This window comes from Sebastes umbrosus, chromosome 8 (assembly GCF_015220745.1).
Source record: "Sebastes umbrosus isolate fSebUmb1 chromosome 8, fSebUmb1.pri, whole genome shotgun sequence".
Classification (NCBI taxonomy): Eukaryota; Metazoa; Chordata; class Actinopteri; order Perciformes; family Sebastidae; genus Sebastes; species Sebastes umbrosus.
Genome location: NC_051276.1, coordinates 23,418,011 through 23,435,767, shown reverse-complemented (window position 1 = coordinate 23,435,767; position 17,757 = coordinate 23,418,011). Strand labels below are relative to the sequence as shown.

The window sequence follows — 17,757 nt, the reverse complement described above, 5'->3', positions numbered from 1 at the left end:
TCACTGGCTGCCGCTGTAGGATGCATCCCCAAAAGTGAAGCCGAAACATCTCGATCAAGTTTTGGAAGCGCTTGATTTGATATGCAACGGAGTTTTCTATGAGCGGAGCACGCATTTTAAAAGTCAATATCGCAGGGGTTCATATTCATTTAATTGTGGGAATTCAAAATTGTGATCGCGATTAATATTCGATTAATTTTGCAGCCCTAATTTTAAGACGACTAGTGCTGAGAGTGTAGCTCTTAGTATTTGAGCATGTTTATTGTTTGGGGACAAAAAACACATTTTATTTAAATGTTTGGCAGTCATAAAATCTATTTTAAGATGCACAAATTGCTCAGTTGTAGCTTGACGACTTAAGCATGGATCACACTACATAAAAGTGTAATACAAGTTCTTCTTTAACTGTTCACAGATAAAGTGACAGAATGCACAAATGGAAAGTTAAACATGCTCACATTGATCTCAACGGAGGCAACAGCATGTTCTCAAACTCAAAGCTTAAACTAAAGAGACCGAACCAGAGGCCATCTGCGATATGTTCCCCCACAAAGGACAACATTATGTAAAATGTAGTTCATATTCTTTGTGAACAGATGGATAATATACAAATGTGCAACATGTTTTGTTTTGATTAGTAAAAAGGGAAACAGGCACAATTTACAAGCAGCTGTTCTTCAACAATTCAATTCTTAGTTATTTCATTTGTTGTTTGTATTACAGGAAAAAGTCCCAAAGTGAAATTAGCAGCCCTTAAAGGTACAGTGTGTAGGATTTAGCATCTGGTGGTGTGGTTGCAGATTGTATCCAACTGAATACCGCTCCGCTCACTCCTCCCTTTCCAAGACTGCGGTCACGTGAGCCGCCGAGTGCAAAACAGTGGTAGCACCATTCACCTCACTCAGAGGCCGTCCTTACCATAATATCACTACTTTATAGCTAGTTCACACTACACAGCTTTAACCCTTATTTTCTGCTCCCCAACAAAAGCTCCAGATCAGAGGCAAATCGGAGTTGGCTTGCCGCTCGCAGATTGGCGTTCGAGTGTCATGTGTGAACTGCTCAAAGGCGCGAGCTGAGAGGCAGATACCTGTCGGGGACTCTGGCTACGAGCTACGGCCAATGAGAGCGCAAGCCACGGGATGAGGGGAAACCTGTGGGAGGAGGGGTCGCCTGTAATAATAGGAACTTGCTGTATATGTTGCATTTGCAACACGGAGCAAAGTTGTTGTTGCACCTTGAGGAGTAAATAGTAAAAAAGAGCGTGGAAACCTGTGGAAACAGGCTATTTTGTGAACACATATGCCAACGACAACATCAGCAATTTGTCTCGTGCATGGTATCCAACATTTACCGTGTATTTCTCGCTTGTTTTTGTGACAAAACGTAGTTTGGAGACCTCATTGGGGATTCTCACGGTGAAAGATCTTGTAGTGTCTCACCCCCTGTCGCCGGTCAGTAGTGTAGTGTGAAAACCAAAACCACTTCTTGACTCCCAATTACAAGACAGCAAGTTGCGTAGTGTGAACAGGACTGCGATCTGATGACTTTGAAAGTCTTGTAGTGTGAACTTTGCATTAGGAGCAGCGGAAGTCAGACGGCGGCTGGTGGTACCACAGTTTTGCACTCTATGGTGAGAACTATGGTGGCCTTCAGGTAACATAAAAACGTGAAAGGCTCTCTCTAGAGCCAGTGTTTGGTTTGTCCGTTCTGGGCTTCTGTAGAAACTTGACGGACTCCGTGAAGAGGGGCTCATCGATATGAAGGGCTCATTCTAAGCTAACGAAAACACAACGATTCTTAGTTTCAGGTGATTGTACACTAATTAAAACATAGTTATGAATATTATATTCCATTTCAGCTAATAGATCCCCTGAAATGTTACACACTGTTGCTTTAGAGGAAAGGTTTGACATTTTGGGAACACATGCTTGTTTGCTTTCTTGATGAGAGTTAGATGAAAAGATTGATACCACACTTATGAGAAAGAGTGGTATTGATCTTCTCTTCTAACTTTTGGCAGAAAAGCAAATGAGACTATTTCCAAAAATGGCAAACCATTTAAGGACAGACTGTCATTGGGATGTATTTGGAGATGAGGCATCTAAAGATATATATAAAAAAAGAAACATTCACACACAAAAATGTGGTACTATGTCTTCCAAATTTAATCTAATAAGCATCTGATAAATTTGACTGCGCTTCTACGTGGTGGAAAAGATAATCCCTTTATTTATATTCTTATCTGGATGTCAGAAGAACGCAGTAGTGAGAGAGCCCTCGAGAATTACCATGTTTCTAACTGCTGACTACTTTATTTACTTCCCCGTAACAGCAAGAATGCAGCTAACTGAGATAATTAGCCACTGTCAGGGAACAAGTGGCTACAAGTGTCATGGAAGATATAATACCACCAGTTACGGTGCCAATTACAGAGTTTTAAGGGTACATTAAAGTCCATGAAAATGAATAAGGAAACCATTCCATTTTGTTTCATTGTGTGTTCCCTCCAAGAAACCGGCCTTAAATCATATCTCTGTTCTTCCCGACCGCTAATAAGTCGAGCATCATTCAAGGCCGAATGAACGATACAATCAAAGTGAGCCAAGGAGTCGAGGTTTAAGTGTAGTCTGCGTGACATACTGTATCTACGGGGGAATCATGAGGGCGACGGATGGATGGTTCTTTTAGTAGGTTTTATAAAATCAAATTAACCTCTATTCTCTATACCTGCTTTGCCGTAGATTGTGTTACGTAATGCATATGTTCATGGATGAGTGTATTAAACTAAATCAATACTATAATGAATTCATTTATTTAAGATTGCTCGGGGCGCCCCGGGAGCTCGCCCAGTAAAGCGGGCGCCAAATGCACCAAGGCAGAGGCTGTATTTGAAACAGCATACTATACTAGTAGTACGTACTGATTTGGACAAAATGTAGCATGTAGTATGCAAACAAAAGCAAAATCTACAGTATGGCAAACATACCCGGATGTCATACTGATTTGGAAAAAATCTCCATCATGCATCCCACAATGCGAAGCACTGGAACTGTAAAGGCTATGGTCACAACAACAGCAGCCAAAAAGGGCTTGTTTTTACATTTTTCGTAGCTATTTCATCACTAAATTCACTTCTGAGAATTTCTGAGGCGAGAAATCAACTGTGTAGATTTTGAATATTGTCAGTTTTACGATATTAGATGGCGAATCAAATATTTGCTCCGACGTTTTCGGAGGCTCCACAGACTGCTGTGACAGCTAGCTATAGCGCCTGCCGGGGTCGTTACCTCGCCAGCCGGGCGGTCACACCCACAGACCGCGCTATGAGCTGGCTGAAGCTCTCTAGAGACCGGTCTCGTAGACAAGAGGCTTTTATTTCCTTGTTGACGGATGATTCGTTTCAATATCGCAACACAAATGTCCGTTATAAAATGAACCTATGATTATCTGCCTTTTTGGAGTTAAAAAGCGCCACAGTCGTTCACAGACCGGCTACAGAGCAGCAGAGTGGCGAGGGAAGACGCGAGGGAAAGAGCAGTCTCTGACGGGGCAGAGAGATACCTGCTGAGACCACATGACCCTTTTTAACATTACTCTAATATTTGTAGGGAGATCATTCCACTGTTTTGTTGATGTAACGGAAAAAGCAGTTTGAGTTAATTTTGTCTAATTTTGATGATCCTGTTTGTCTTATTTCACCATGAGCTGTTAGAAGAAATTGTTTAAGGGGTGTTGGAGCGAAAACAAACATTGGTCACGAACAAAAAAAATCGAAGATGTATTTTTCGATAATATTGCAATAGTGGTACGAGTTTGTTTTTTTGTCCAGTGCTTTAAGAGCTTGTTTAAAGGCTAAAGCCTGGTCTGGCATACTGTAACTGTTTCATACCTCATACTGCATCAGTAGTATGTAGTAGGTGGTTTCGAATACAGCCTTACCGCAGTAGCCCGGGTTTGAATCCGACTTGTGGCCATTTGCGGCCATGTCGTCTCCTCCCTCTCCCCCTTTCACAACTCTCACTGTCACTATCAAATAAAGTAAAAAAAAAAGAAGAATGCTCATCTATAATAATAAATGGCCATTCATTTGAAAAGACAACTGTATATCAACATTTGACAACTATTATTACAAGCCTGCAAAAAATCCATAAAATAATGACTGTAAATTAATCATGAAGCTACACGCCAACCGGGTCTAGCTTAGAGACTGTAATTAATTAAAGAAAAAAACGCTTTGATCATGTTTATGCTTAGAAAGGAATAAAAGGGGCAAACGAAAGTGTAAGTAAAAGACTGGGGACTGAATAAGCTGACCCATTAATTAGTACTGAATAACAGATTGAAGTGTGAATTATTGTAATTTAATTCAGTCATTCTACAAAGAAATAATTACCGCTGCATGTATAATGTGGGGAGCGGGAAATGCATTGTGATCTCTGAGGCTCTGTTCTTGTCAATATATTCATCAGCGGTGTGAGCGTGGCCTCTATTAGCCTTCATACAACATACAATTAGCATGCTAATTTTACCTGTAACAGTCAGTGACGAATGCAATCAGTGGATCAAACTGAAAGATAATCTTGAAGTAAACTCTGGATGATTGGTGGCGACGGAGTACCTTGGACAACACTGAGACAGCCGCTGAAATCCAAGACGGAGTTACTCTATTTTTTAGTGCTATCAATCGATAAAAATATTTAATCAGGATTAATCGCAAATGAATTGCACATTTGTTATCTGTTTAAAATGTATCTTAAAGGGAGATTTGTCAAGTATTTAATACTCTTATCAACATGGGAGTGGGCAAATATGCTTGCTTAATGCAAATGTATGTATATGTTTATTATTGGAAATCAATTACCAACACAAAACAATGACAAATATTGTCCAGAAACCCTCACAGGTACTGCATTTAGCATTAAAAATATATGCTTAAATCATAACATGGCAAACTGCAGCCCAACAGGCAACAACAGCTGTCAGTGTGTCAGTGTGCTAACTTGACTGACTTGCCCCAAACTGTATGTGATTATCATAAAGTGGGCATGTCTGTAAAGGGGAGACTGGTGGGTACCCATAGAACCCATTTTCATTCACATATCTTGAGGTCAGAAGTCAAAGGATCCCTTTGAAAACGGTCATGACAGGTTTTCCTTGCCAAAATTTAGCGTAAGTTTGGAGCGTTATTTAGCCTATGCAGATCCCACTGTTGTGATTGCATAAATAGCTAATTTTTTTTTACTACCATGCATCATATGCATATGGTGGTGTGATCTTTATACTGACAGTTTTCCTAAAATTTGATTAAAAAATTGCCATTAATCAGTATCACAATATATCACAATATACTGAATCGTAACCCCTGGATCAATATGTATCACATAGCCAGATTCTTGTCAATACACAGCTCTAATTGTGAGCAGGAAATGGGACATTTGAAGTATTCCCTGCAAATAACGTCCTCTAATAAACCCTTTTATTTACTGTCTTTATATTATAACCTATTTTCTCACTGTATATTTTTGCTGAACAGGTTTTATTGTGCACGGATACATTTGCAGTGTTAACCGTAACATCAGTACTATTGAATCGTGTGATGTTCAACAATACGAGACAAAGAAGTGGATTCCTTTTCTGTGCTGAATATGTTTCATTGAGGCACAAATATATCGCCATACATTCTGAATGTAATCATCGAGTTGCAAAGGAAAAACGTCTCCCTGCGTAACAAGTAAGCCAACAGTATATCTGTGCTGCTATCTAATTATATATGAATGCTATTCCTGGGTGAGCAATACTCTATTTTCCACTAAGAGAGCGACTAGAAGGAGCCGAGGCAGATGATAGGACCCCCCACGGAGCTGTGTGGGAGCATAGGGGGCTAGATGTGGGAGCTATGCACCACTCTGCTCTGCTCCATTAAAGCGCCGCCACCTCTCCGTGCACCCACGTTTTGGCAGCAGTGTTTGTTAACAGGACCTCGGTCGACCGCTGGCAACGCCGCGCGCTCTAGCAGCTAATAAAAATGTAACAAACATAATGGGACACATTTAAATCGGCAAGCTCAGCATCAGAGACGGTGATGTTTGACACCTCGTGGCAGCCGTCGTGCTGCCTTAATGAAAACGTGAGGAGACTCCTCGCTACAGGAAAACAAAATAGCACTTAAGCATTCACAGTGCTGTGCGTCGTTAGAGTTATTTTAAGGCTAAGAGGGCTCCAGATAGTGTCTGCTGTTGACACTATTAGCCACTTTAACTGGAAAGAAGACAGTTTGTTTTTGGAAATGCACAAGCAATCTGCTGCAGGTTGCCAAATCACACGGCAAACTCTCTCACAGACTAAATGTAAACAAACTACAGAGAAGAAATTATTCATTATGACTAGGAGACATCTGACAAGATTTATTTAACGCACGTTTGAAGCCGCTCTCTCAGATACGTTTAGCCTTAATCGTCTATATCTGGTCCCCGGAGTGCTTCTTTCCCCCACTTTCAAATGGAGAAGCTGTTTTAGGAAAATGGCTTATGGCTTCAATGCCTGCCAATAAATGACAAGGCATTTTCTTAGTCTTTCATCACATATTCTCCCCCCTGCAGAAGCACTCCAGTGGCTGTGCTGATTCAGGGGCCTGTTTATAGCCAGCGATGATGATGGCTCTCAAATGAGATTGCACTATAATGAATGGAATGTGAGTGTGAGACCACTGAGTTGATGTGTGCATTGTGGTCATATGTCTTATACTTAAGCCAGCTATACCATTATATGTTATATTATATACCATTTCTCAACCGGAGCAGTTATTCCTTTATTTCTATCAAGTATTACTTTTATTGGGACTTTTGTCTCAAGTCATTAGTGATCAGCAGCTTCAAGCCTGGAGCTGAAACAAAATGCTCACAGCCAGTAACGAAATACATTTACTCAAGTACTGTACTTAAATACAAATTCTAGGTACTTCTACTTTACTTGAGTAATTCCATTTATGCAACTTTATTGTTCTACGCCACTACATCTCAGTGGTAAATATTGCACTTTTCACTCCACTGCATTTATCTGACAGCTTCAGCTACTGGTTACATTACAATATTTCTTACCCTTCCTGTCCATGACTTTACAGACATGCCCACATGTCTGTAAAGTCATGGTTTATGATAATCACATGCAGATTTAGGTCAAGTCAGCACACTGACACACTGACAGCTGTTGTTGTCTGTTGGGCTTCAGTTTGCCATGTTATGATTTAAGCATATGTTTTTATGCTAAATGCAGTACCTGTGAGGGTTTCTGAACAATAGTTATCATTGTTTTGTGTTGTTAATTGATTTACAATGATAAATATATACATACATTTGCATAAACCAAGCATATTTGTCCACTCCCATGTAGATAAGAGTATTAAATACTTGACAAATCTCCCTTTAAGGTACATTTTGAGCAGATACAAATTGTGCGATTAAATTGCAATTAATTTGTATAATAATTAATTAATTAATAATAATATAATATGAATTAATTATTATTATTAATAATAATAATAATAATATATTATATATACTGTATATATGACTGTATATACCTTATTGAAATATTCTTAGACTATACTATGTATTAAAGTGTATAAGATGGAATGATAACTTGTACCCTAGATAATGTTTTTAACCCTTTTCGTGATAATTATTCTTTTCTTTTCTATTCTATTCTTTTCTATCCCGCCCCTGCTGATATTTTAGGCCATTGCGTCTTGCATACATTAGTCTCTGTTGTCCATCAGCACACATAATGAAGCGTAATGGCAGATAATTTGTTCACTGATGCACTGCCTTGTAAAGACGAGGCAAATTGATTCCATCCCAGCCGCTCATACAATACTTTTAGTATTCACAGTGCGAGCATGGCACGGCGCTCAGATGTATCAGCAAACATACACAAACACTTCTGTACACACACAGACACAAACACGTGCGCAAACACTCCCGCACGCTCACAGACACACATGCATACACAATGTGATTGCGAACGGCTGACAGTTTTATTGAAATCTGTTTGCAAACAAATGTTTGGTGGAGTGTTCTCCGAGGGAGGCGAACAATTAAACAAACTGCATGCGGAAGACCGGCAGTGTGTATCTGGTTGGCAAACGTGTCAGCTGAAACACACGAGCAGTCACGTACGTGTACACACACAACACACCTGCATCTGCCATGCTACATCACACACACAGACGCACAGAATGAATACATATTAGCACAGCTTCCACATCCTTTCACCACGTACAAAACGTAGATGGAAGCACGACCACAGCAATAACAGTTATTATCCTCCGCGCTGATGACGGCGCAGAATTTTGAGTCATTGCAACCAATTTTATCCCAATCTTTCCCATTTCAGCGCCATTTAAGGGCAATGACGCCCGAGGCAGCAAGATCAAACAAATTATTTTTTGGAGCCACTTTTGAGATCTAAATGGAAGGTAATTCTCAAATGCACACTTGAAGCACTTTATACCAGGTTAGGCAAAATGAATTTGTTGATTGCACAAAAGTAGAATGGTTCAGATGCAGACGAGGGAGGATGTTTGAAAGTTTCTTCTGGATAAAGGGAGGATAGTCAGGAGAGCACCAGTGGGCCTTTTATCTTTTTCACCTCCTAGATTAATGTTTCATTTAAACCTTCCCTGTGAGATTTATGTCCGTTTTGAGAAACACAGTGCAAAGTGGATCTTTACAGTTATCTGTTAAAATAATTACTTTTTCATTAGCCAGTACACACTCATCCCTAGGGCTGTCGCATTAAGCACAATATTGCGATACCGCGCTATTGACACACCAACCAAACGCTCCAACTTACGCTAAATTTTGGAGAGGAAAAACTGGCATGGCCATTTTCAAAGAGGTCCTTTGACCTCTGACCTCGAGATAAGTGAATAAAAATGGGTTCTATGGGTACCCACGAGTCTCCCCTTTACAGACATGCCCACTTTACGATAATCACATGTAGTTTGGGTCATAAGTCATAGTCAAGTCAGCACACTGACACACTGACAGCTGTTGTTGCCTGTTGGGCTTGAGTTTGCCATGTTATGATTTGAGCATATGTTTTTATGCTAAATGCAGTACCTGTGAGGGTTTCTGGACAATATTTGTCATTGTTTTGTGTTGTTAATTGATTTCCAATAATAAATATACACGTACATTTGCATAAAGCAAGGATATTTGTCCACCCCTAATGTTGATAAGAGTATTTTAAATACTTGACAAATCTCACTTTAAGGTACATTTTGAACAGATCAAAAATGTGTGATTAATCACGATTAACTATGGACAATCATGCGACTAATCATGATTAAATATTAATATTTCAATCGATTGACAGCCCTAAAAAATATATATACATATGAAATGTTGTGAAGGGTCGGAAATTTATAAGAGCAAAACTCCGATGTAGAGGTGCAAGTGAATGCAGCAAGAGATGACGCTACCAGCATTTAGCGGGCAGCAGCTCCGTTTTCTCCTTACCCCGGCAGCTTTCTGTGAAGCCTGTCTCGGTCCTGGCCGTACACAACGACTGCTGATGCTTTTTTTCCTGCTAAATGTGTGTGTAGGGTTGCCAACTTCCACTAGTAGAAATACAGAATGTCGGCAGATGGATAGTGGAGAGTTGTTTTGTCAAAGCGTGTTTTGTTTAGTTATAGTAACTTGTGTTTGTGTGAGGGACAGATTAAACTTGACTAAACCCAAATATTCACCGGTGCTTACAAGTGTCTTCTGATGGCTTACAGCTACCAACATCTCTGAAACTGCTCATTCTGCAGGCAAACATGTCCACATTAGATCAGCCATGCAAGTGCAACATTAAAAAAGCACCCAGTTTAAAAGGCACTAAAATCAGTCGCTCCAAGCCCCGAACAAAAAGCCACATTAGTCAGCAGTTCATTCAAAGCTTCTCAGAGTTTGCACTTTCACCACATTTTCAAATTGAATCTCACAGACAAAGTACTTTTGCCGTTTAATCAGCATTATTGGAAAAACACTGGGTATCTTGGATCATTGGCAAGACTAAATGTGTGGCTTCACAGAATATAAGTGACACAATTGTTGAATATCGTCTTTACTGTGTAAGTCTCTACCTAGAAGCCAATTTAAACCCTTAAAGAAAGCTTGCATTGTCATAATTACTGATCACTTTGAATCTTATTTCAGAAATCCGTTGGGAAACATTGAGGGGCATGCAGGAGGTAGGGCTGTCAAATTTACCGCATTCATTTAGATTCATTTTAAAAATTAAAAAAATGTAAATTAACGCATAGAATCTAATGAACGGTTATGTTCACATTTTAGGTTAAGTGATTATGTTCAATGAAAAGATACATGTATGTCTTTTTTCGTTGAAAAACTGTCTAAAGATTTGGAAATACAATAATTTATTGATTTCTAATGCCACCTTTTGGTATTTCTATTCAATGCTTTACTCATGTGCCACAATGATGTAATGTTTTTGAGTTAAGATATCTTCATTTTGGGGGCTTTTCTAAGCAAATGTGATAGTTTGCGATTAAATCATTAAAGATATTTCTGCCACCCCATGAATATTTCTTTAGATCCCCCCCTGTTTACAGGTCTTGTGGTTCTACATAGATGTGAAAAATGTTGTTTAAAGCCTTTTGTGTCTCTAGAGAGAGCTGTACGAAATTTGATAAATTGCCTCAAGTGATGTCACTTGAGTCAGTGTTGGTTGGGGTAAGTTCAATTCGAGCAATTTTTATTTTTTTTTTTATTTTTTTAAACTGTCCATCGTGAGTCCAACAATGTTATAGAGGTGAAATGCTAAATGAAGCCTGTAGTGACACGAGAGGGTGGAGCTAAGAACGACTGAACACTGATACATTTTAGGCAACCAAAAATTAACTTTCATGAACTGAAAACACACTGTGAAAGGGTTAAAGTTGTAAAACGAAAACATGGACAACGCCAAGACCGGACAACGCCGTGGTAACGACCTGTCAATCACAAGGTAGCCAAGCCCTAAAGTATACCCTGCTTTATGGTCTATTTGACTCTAAATGGGACCATAATTTACTAAATGAACATCATGCTGTATTGAAGAAGACTTGAAACTAGCGATTGAGACCATAAACTTATGTTTACAATGTTTACTGAGGTAATAAATCAAGTGAGAAGTAGACTCATTTTCTCATAGACTTCTATACAATCAGACTTCTTTTGGCAACCAGAGGAGTCGCCCCCTGCTGGCTATTAGAAAGAATGAAAGGTTAAGGCACTTCTGTGTTGACTTCACTTTTCAGACCCAATCAGTTTCCCACTGACTGAAACTTATTTGTCTGGTAGGTAATATACAAAGAGGTGATGAATACAGTATATCTGCTCTCCTGAAATGTTGTGTTACTGGACTAATGTATTGTTAAAATTACGGCTGAGCCCGGCCAGGGAGGACGATGCACATGTAATGACCCTCACTGTACAGTGACTCATGCTGTATGGCAGCACTGCACCAAGACAGGAAAATAGAGCAATTTCCTTTTGTGCTCTGTTTTTTTTTTCTTTATACCACCAGAGACTACAGGAGGAAAATATCCTTTAAGATAATTTCCTACACTGCATTTGATTTGCATATGAACCATCAAATACTGGGGGGTAATAATGAATCATCAATGACATATAACAATCTAAATTGCTCGCCTAGAAAACATATTATGATAATGAGCCCAACTTATACATTACTTGCATATTAAATTTAATGGCCTTACAGTCCTAAGTGCCTTTTCAATGTCCTTTCCTTCACTCGACTCCCCTTCAACAGTGCACAATGTGCTGCTGTGCAGAAATGTCTTCATTGTTTTAAGGAGTAACTCCTGCTCATGATAAAACAGCTCTACAGTAGACTCTGATGTGATACTGTTTCTCATCCAGCGCAATAAAGCAGGGAGATATCAAAGAAGGAATACACTGCTGCCAAAGACTTAATCCTGTCTAATCCAGCTTTGTTCACAGTAATTTATATTTTCATGATGTCCTTTGACACTGACAAGACATTTTAAAACCATCACAAGATGTAAAAGAAAGCAGATTTTGGGCACCATTACGTTTCTCTCAAGACGTATTTTCTGTATTATATAAATTCAATGTCCAGGAGACAGGGTCGGGTAAGCCACCTAGATCCTGACACATCTTGTCTAGTCATCAATTTAGTTTTTAAATGACGGCCTAAATGATAGCCACATGGCATTTGCTGTGTGAAATATCATCTCAGCTCTTTTCGTGGAAGATTAATGCTTTAATTCATAAAAGTAGGAACTTTTTTTATGATGTTAATGGAGTGGTCTTGGATGCAGCCCACCTCGGCTTTAAACCACTGCAGGAAACCCTGTATGAAAGCACCCGAGGCTGGGACGTTGCAGTAATTATAACACATTATAAATTACAAATTATAGATATTTAGGCAGTTTTTTCTGTTAATTCACATCTAAATCATGTCATGTTTCTCCAGCGGACTGGCTTATCAAAAGGAGAGGGGACAGGAGATAGAAATGTACTCATATGTCAGGACGACTCATGATAGTGACTATTTGACGCTCCACGCCAAAACCCCTCCAAATCCGAGCAAAGTAAACTACAGAAAAAATAAGTAAAACTTTTCCATTTCTGAGTGACACAGCCTATTAACACGGAGGAGGTCAAATCAAATCAGAGCCCATCAAATTAAAAGTAGCATGTCAAGACAGAAATACCCCCAGAAAGGCATAGCATGCTGGGAATCCACAAAGCAATAAATTGGCCGGATGATTGGCTATTAAAAATATGTGAAATTAGCTTTCATTGCGTAACGTCTATCTCAGCATGAGCCTTTCAGCATAATGGACGAGACGAAGGTGGAAACTGAATTGGAGAGGAGGAAATGATTACTGAAGGGCTCGGTGGCCATTTTAATTTTCTTTTTAAATTTACCCTTTTCCAGGCGTGTGGAGAAAGAAAGTGAGCATTTTAATACTGATATGTTGTTTACACATGCCCACGCTGAAGGAGGGATAACACTATGAATACGAAGGACATGGATTTTGTTATTAAACGAACGAAATTGTGGGATCTAATAAATATTTAAAACTAAAGTGACGGCGGGTCTGCTCGACAGATTTCACAGGATCATAAGCTCATTGTGCATTCAGGGCTACACCGCCAACAACGGCTAACACAGAAGTGTGCGGCACACAGATGATTATGATGTTGTGAATATAGAGATCAAAGTCTGTCTCGCTCTGGTGATTAAGCGTCCCAACAAATGCATGTATGAGGACAGCCTTATCACCTAGGACCACACAGAGGCCTTTCCATATCTGCCGCTCTCAGATGGCCAACCTGCGCCCGCCATGCGCTCCGCTGCCAAATAAAAACACCACAGGCATCGCCTCTGTGGCCAGCCTGGTCTGCTCAATTTGACTGATGAAAGACGAGTTTCTCAATTTAGAAAAAGGAAAAAAAAAAAAGTTCCCAACGCCTTATCACTTCGGGACAAGTATTTGGTAATTAAATGAAGCACAGGAAGGACACACGTCTGGGGAATTTGTTTGGCTTGTTAAAACTTCACAGCTATTGTGAACTTGTTTACCTTAACTCCAATTTTAGAGCCTAAAGCACACACTGTGTATCTTTTCTGTTAGCCGAGTAAATGATCTTCATGAGTAAACAACTGGAAAATAAGAGTGGAACAGCTTTATATAAACATTAATATATTTCATTTTAAAATTGCCTCTGTGCTTTTTCACCTTGCCTAAGCAGAAAACACTCCTATTCAGCATACAGCTTGTTTTCTTTTACACACTTTGACGAATTGGCTTGACCCCTCGTCGCAGCTTCTCGGAAGGTTTGTGAATGTTCCAAACCGGTGCGATTAAGATCGGCTTCAGTCATTACACTAATGGACGTGCATTGTAATTAATGGCATCCTCATTTGCATCTGACGTTAATTATCTAAATCATTTTGTCTCATCTGTTCACTGTAATTAGTACCTATCAACAGCTTTACTGAATCAAGCTATTTCCGAGAGATAACCCTGCTCTTACCCTATTTCAATGTGGAAGAACTGCTTGGTTACCTGAATGAGAGGTTATGATGTTTAAGGTGGCAAGATCACAAAAGAAACTAGCGCTGTCAATCGATTAAAATATTTCACATCGCAAATTAATTGCAAATTTTGTATCTGTTCAAAATGTACCTTAAAGGGAGATTTGTCAAGTATTTAATACTCTTAACATGGGAGTGGACAAATATGCTTGCTTTATGTAAATGTATGTATATATTTATTATTAGAAATCAATTAACAAAACAAAACAATGACAAAAATTGTCCAGAAACCCTCACAGGTACTGCATTTAGCATAAAAACATATGCTCAAATCATAACATGGCAAACTGCAGCCCAACAGGCAACAACAGCTGTCAGGGTGTCAGTGTGCTGACTTGACTATGACTTGCCCCAAACTGCATGTGATTATCATAAAGTGGGCATGTCTGTAAAGGGGAGACTCGTGGGTACCCATAGAACCAATTGTCATTCACATATCTTGAGGTCAGAGGTCAAGGGACCCCTTTGAAAATGGCTATGCCAGTTACTTACAGTTAGATTGAAGCGTTATTGACGTTACAGAGCTGTCTGTCAACGTCCGTTATGAACGTTGTCGTTACTGCCGCATTACTTTGTGGGATATTTATGCTGCCGTAGTGTCCAGCGTTGCATACTGTAATATTTCACAGGAAATAGTATGCAATTTGCGTACTATTGGTTTCATACTAAAGTTTCGGATAAACCAAAATATCTCGCATACTGTTTAAGCGTACTAAATAGCATGTCAGTATGGAATTTCGGGCGCAACCTTTTTCTCTTGTTCGGAAAAAGTAACTTCCTGGAATATCCACTGGTTGCCTAGCAACTGGTCCCGGCCATGAACTAGTCCAGCACATAACCCCCCTAAAAAACTTAATTATAAGTCCATGTTTGTTTATGAACAGTTCATTGCTTGGTCCCTTGAATGAGTTGTTCTCCTTTGTGAGTGTTTGTGCAGACTTGTTGTCATTTTTTTTATAAAAAATGTGATGAAGGTCACTTGACTGAAAAATAGTCATTTCATTAATTTGCCATTAGTGTCAACAGTGTGCAGGGGCAGATTTTTGCAACTCATTCACTTATTCTCCTACACACCTGTCTGAATGCAGGTGATGATAAAGATCACTTCTCTAAGATGAAGACACTTGCCTCCACAGATGTAGACTTATGCTAAAGATGTGCAAAGTCAAGAAGCCATCTTTCCTCTAACGCGCCCTCTGATCACTCGATTGGAATTCCAATACAGCCAATCACAGAGTCGAGTTGTCGTCATTAGCCCGTGTTTATACGTTTATGTTGTCAAACGACTCCACGATCAATACTGATTTGATCAACGGTCTCAGCGCAGCAGCACAGGAGCTGCTGTTTACCTTGGTTAACGGGTGGCGTTTATGAGCTGGGATCAAATAATTATTTCATACTCATTCAGTTGTCAATGTCAACAAGTCAATGAGAACAAGTAAATTGTGGTTATAATGAAACACAATATGAGTGATTATGGCGAGCAGGGGAGAGAACGGAGGTTTAACCTGCTGAGACACAGGAACCCGTGTTTGCTAATAGAAAGAAGAGAATGAAAATAACATTTAGCCACGTTTCAATGTGTATATATTTTTTTAGAGCTGTTAATCAAAATAGTTAATTGTGACTAATCACAAATTAATCGCACATTTTTTATCTGATTAAAGTTTACCTTAAGAGAGATTTGTCAAGTAGTTAATACTCTTATCAACATGGGAGTTGGCAAATATGCTGCTTTATGCAAATGTATGTATATTTTTATTATTTGAAATCAATTAACAACACAAAACAGTGACAAATATTGTCCAGAAACCCTCAGAGGTACTGCATTTAGCATACAAAAATCTGCTCAAATCATAACATGGCGAAAACAGCTGTCAGTGTGTCAGTGTGCTGACTTGACTATGACTTGCCCTAAACTGCATGTGATTATCATGAAGTGGGCATGTCTGTAAAGGGGAGACTCATGGGTACCCATAGAACCCATTTTCAATAACATATCTAGAGCTCAGAGGCCAAGGGACCCCTTTGAAAATGGCCATACTAGTTTTTCCTCGTTATTTAGCCTCCTTCCTGACAAGCTAGTATGAGATAGTTGGATTCCTTAGATTTTCTAGTTTCATATGACCAGTATCTTCACTCTAGCTTTAAAACTGAGCCAGCTACAACCTAAAAATCGCAAGTTGTGTTAATGCATTAAAGAAATTAGTGGTGTTAAAATTAATTTGCGTTAACGCGTTATTGTCGCGTTAACTTTGACAGTCCTCATATTTTTTGAAAATCCTTTGTGTGGATCCTGCCTCAATCTTTAAGGGAGACTATAATGAATGAGTCAATAGACACTGACTGCAGGATTCCACAGTCTGAGTCTGACAGAGAAAGTCTGCAGGCAGACACTTCACAGAAGAACAAAAAGAAAGCATCCTTACCTGAGAGTAAACATCTCCACAGGAGACTCGGCTGACACAGTGATAAAAGCAGAGATGGTTTCCCTCCGTCTCATGGGTGTGGCTGGCACCATGACCATAAAGTTATTATCCAGCCTGTGCTCAGCGAGGGGCGGTGGATTGGGGTTCTGGTAGAGCCTCACACCCCCGATCCTCCGCAGCGGTGTGGAGGTGTAGGAGCCAAACAGCCCTTCCTGGCTTGAGCGGATGAAGTTGTCCTTCCTGGCCTCATCCGAGTGGCACTCCCCTGCCTCTGTGGACTGCAGCATGTAGTAGAGCTCCACCGGCGTGCCCTCGGACGCTTCGAGGTTCCTCTGGCGTCCCGGCACTACGCTGGGCGGGCTGAACCAGCCGGCCAAGGGCTCCAGCTCGGCCACGCACAGCCCCAGTCCCCCCTTCAGCAGGCAAGTGCCACGCACCTCCTGGGTCTCGTGGAAAGCGAACATGTGCACACAGGGCAGCTTGTCGATGGCGCTGTAGTCGTCCCAGTCCCTGCCCACGATGTAAAACAGCACCTGGACTCTGGGCTTGGCCAAGTGAATCCTGGTGTTCATGATAAAGGTCTGCACCTTCCAGTTGAAGGTGAATACAGAAGAGGCAGGGAACGTCCCCGGGCTCTGTAGGAGCTCTAAAGGGACGGGCTGCTCCACAGAGAGAGGCCCGTAGCTGGTGTTCATCGAGGGCAAACTTCTGGCCTGGTAGATAAAGAAGGGCTCAGTCCGCGACATCAGGCTAGAGTTCCTCATGAAGTCCTGGTTGGCTTCCTTCAGGAAGAACGCCAAGTCCGCGTTGAGCACCTGGTAGTTGACAGGCAGGTATGTGGGGATGGAGGAATATCTCTGCAATCCCTCTAAGACTCGACAGTCGGCTACTAAAAGACAGAAGAGAAGAGCTGAGTCAGGAAACGCTCACAGACAGCCTTTAAGCAAAACTAGAAGCTAGTGGTGAGTGAGAGCCATTTTACTCATAGTATTGTTCATAATAGTATCTATTCATAATGGGATGTTACATAATGTTTTCCTGCCACTTACTATCTCTGACTCTATGTGTTGTAGGACATAAGGTTGTGAGAATGTGAAGGTGAGTGTAGTGAAGTGTTTGCAGTGACACTTTATACTAACAGTATAAAACAGGACAAAGAGAGGATCCAGTCATCTGGAATGATTAC

At 40.3% G+C, this 17,757-nt stretch overlaps 1 protein-coding gene across 1 annotated transcript in view; it reads right to left on the bottom strand.

Moving 5' to 3' along the window:
• The window catches only part of si:dkeyp-14d3.1 (transmembrane protein 132C), a 165,186-nt gene that overhangs the window by 113,823 nt on the left and 33,606 nt on the right, over positions 1–17,757 (bottom strand). The window contains exon 2 of the mRNA XM_037778985.1: positions 16,572–17,460. Coding sequence (XP_037634913.1) covers positions 16,572–17,460 — 889 coding nt within the window. The remainder of the gene's footprint in view (positions 1–16,571; positions 17,461–17,757) is intronic.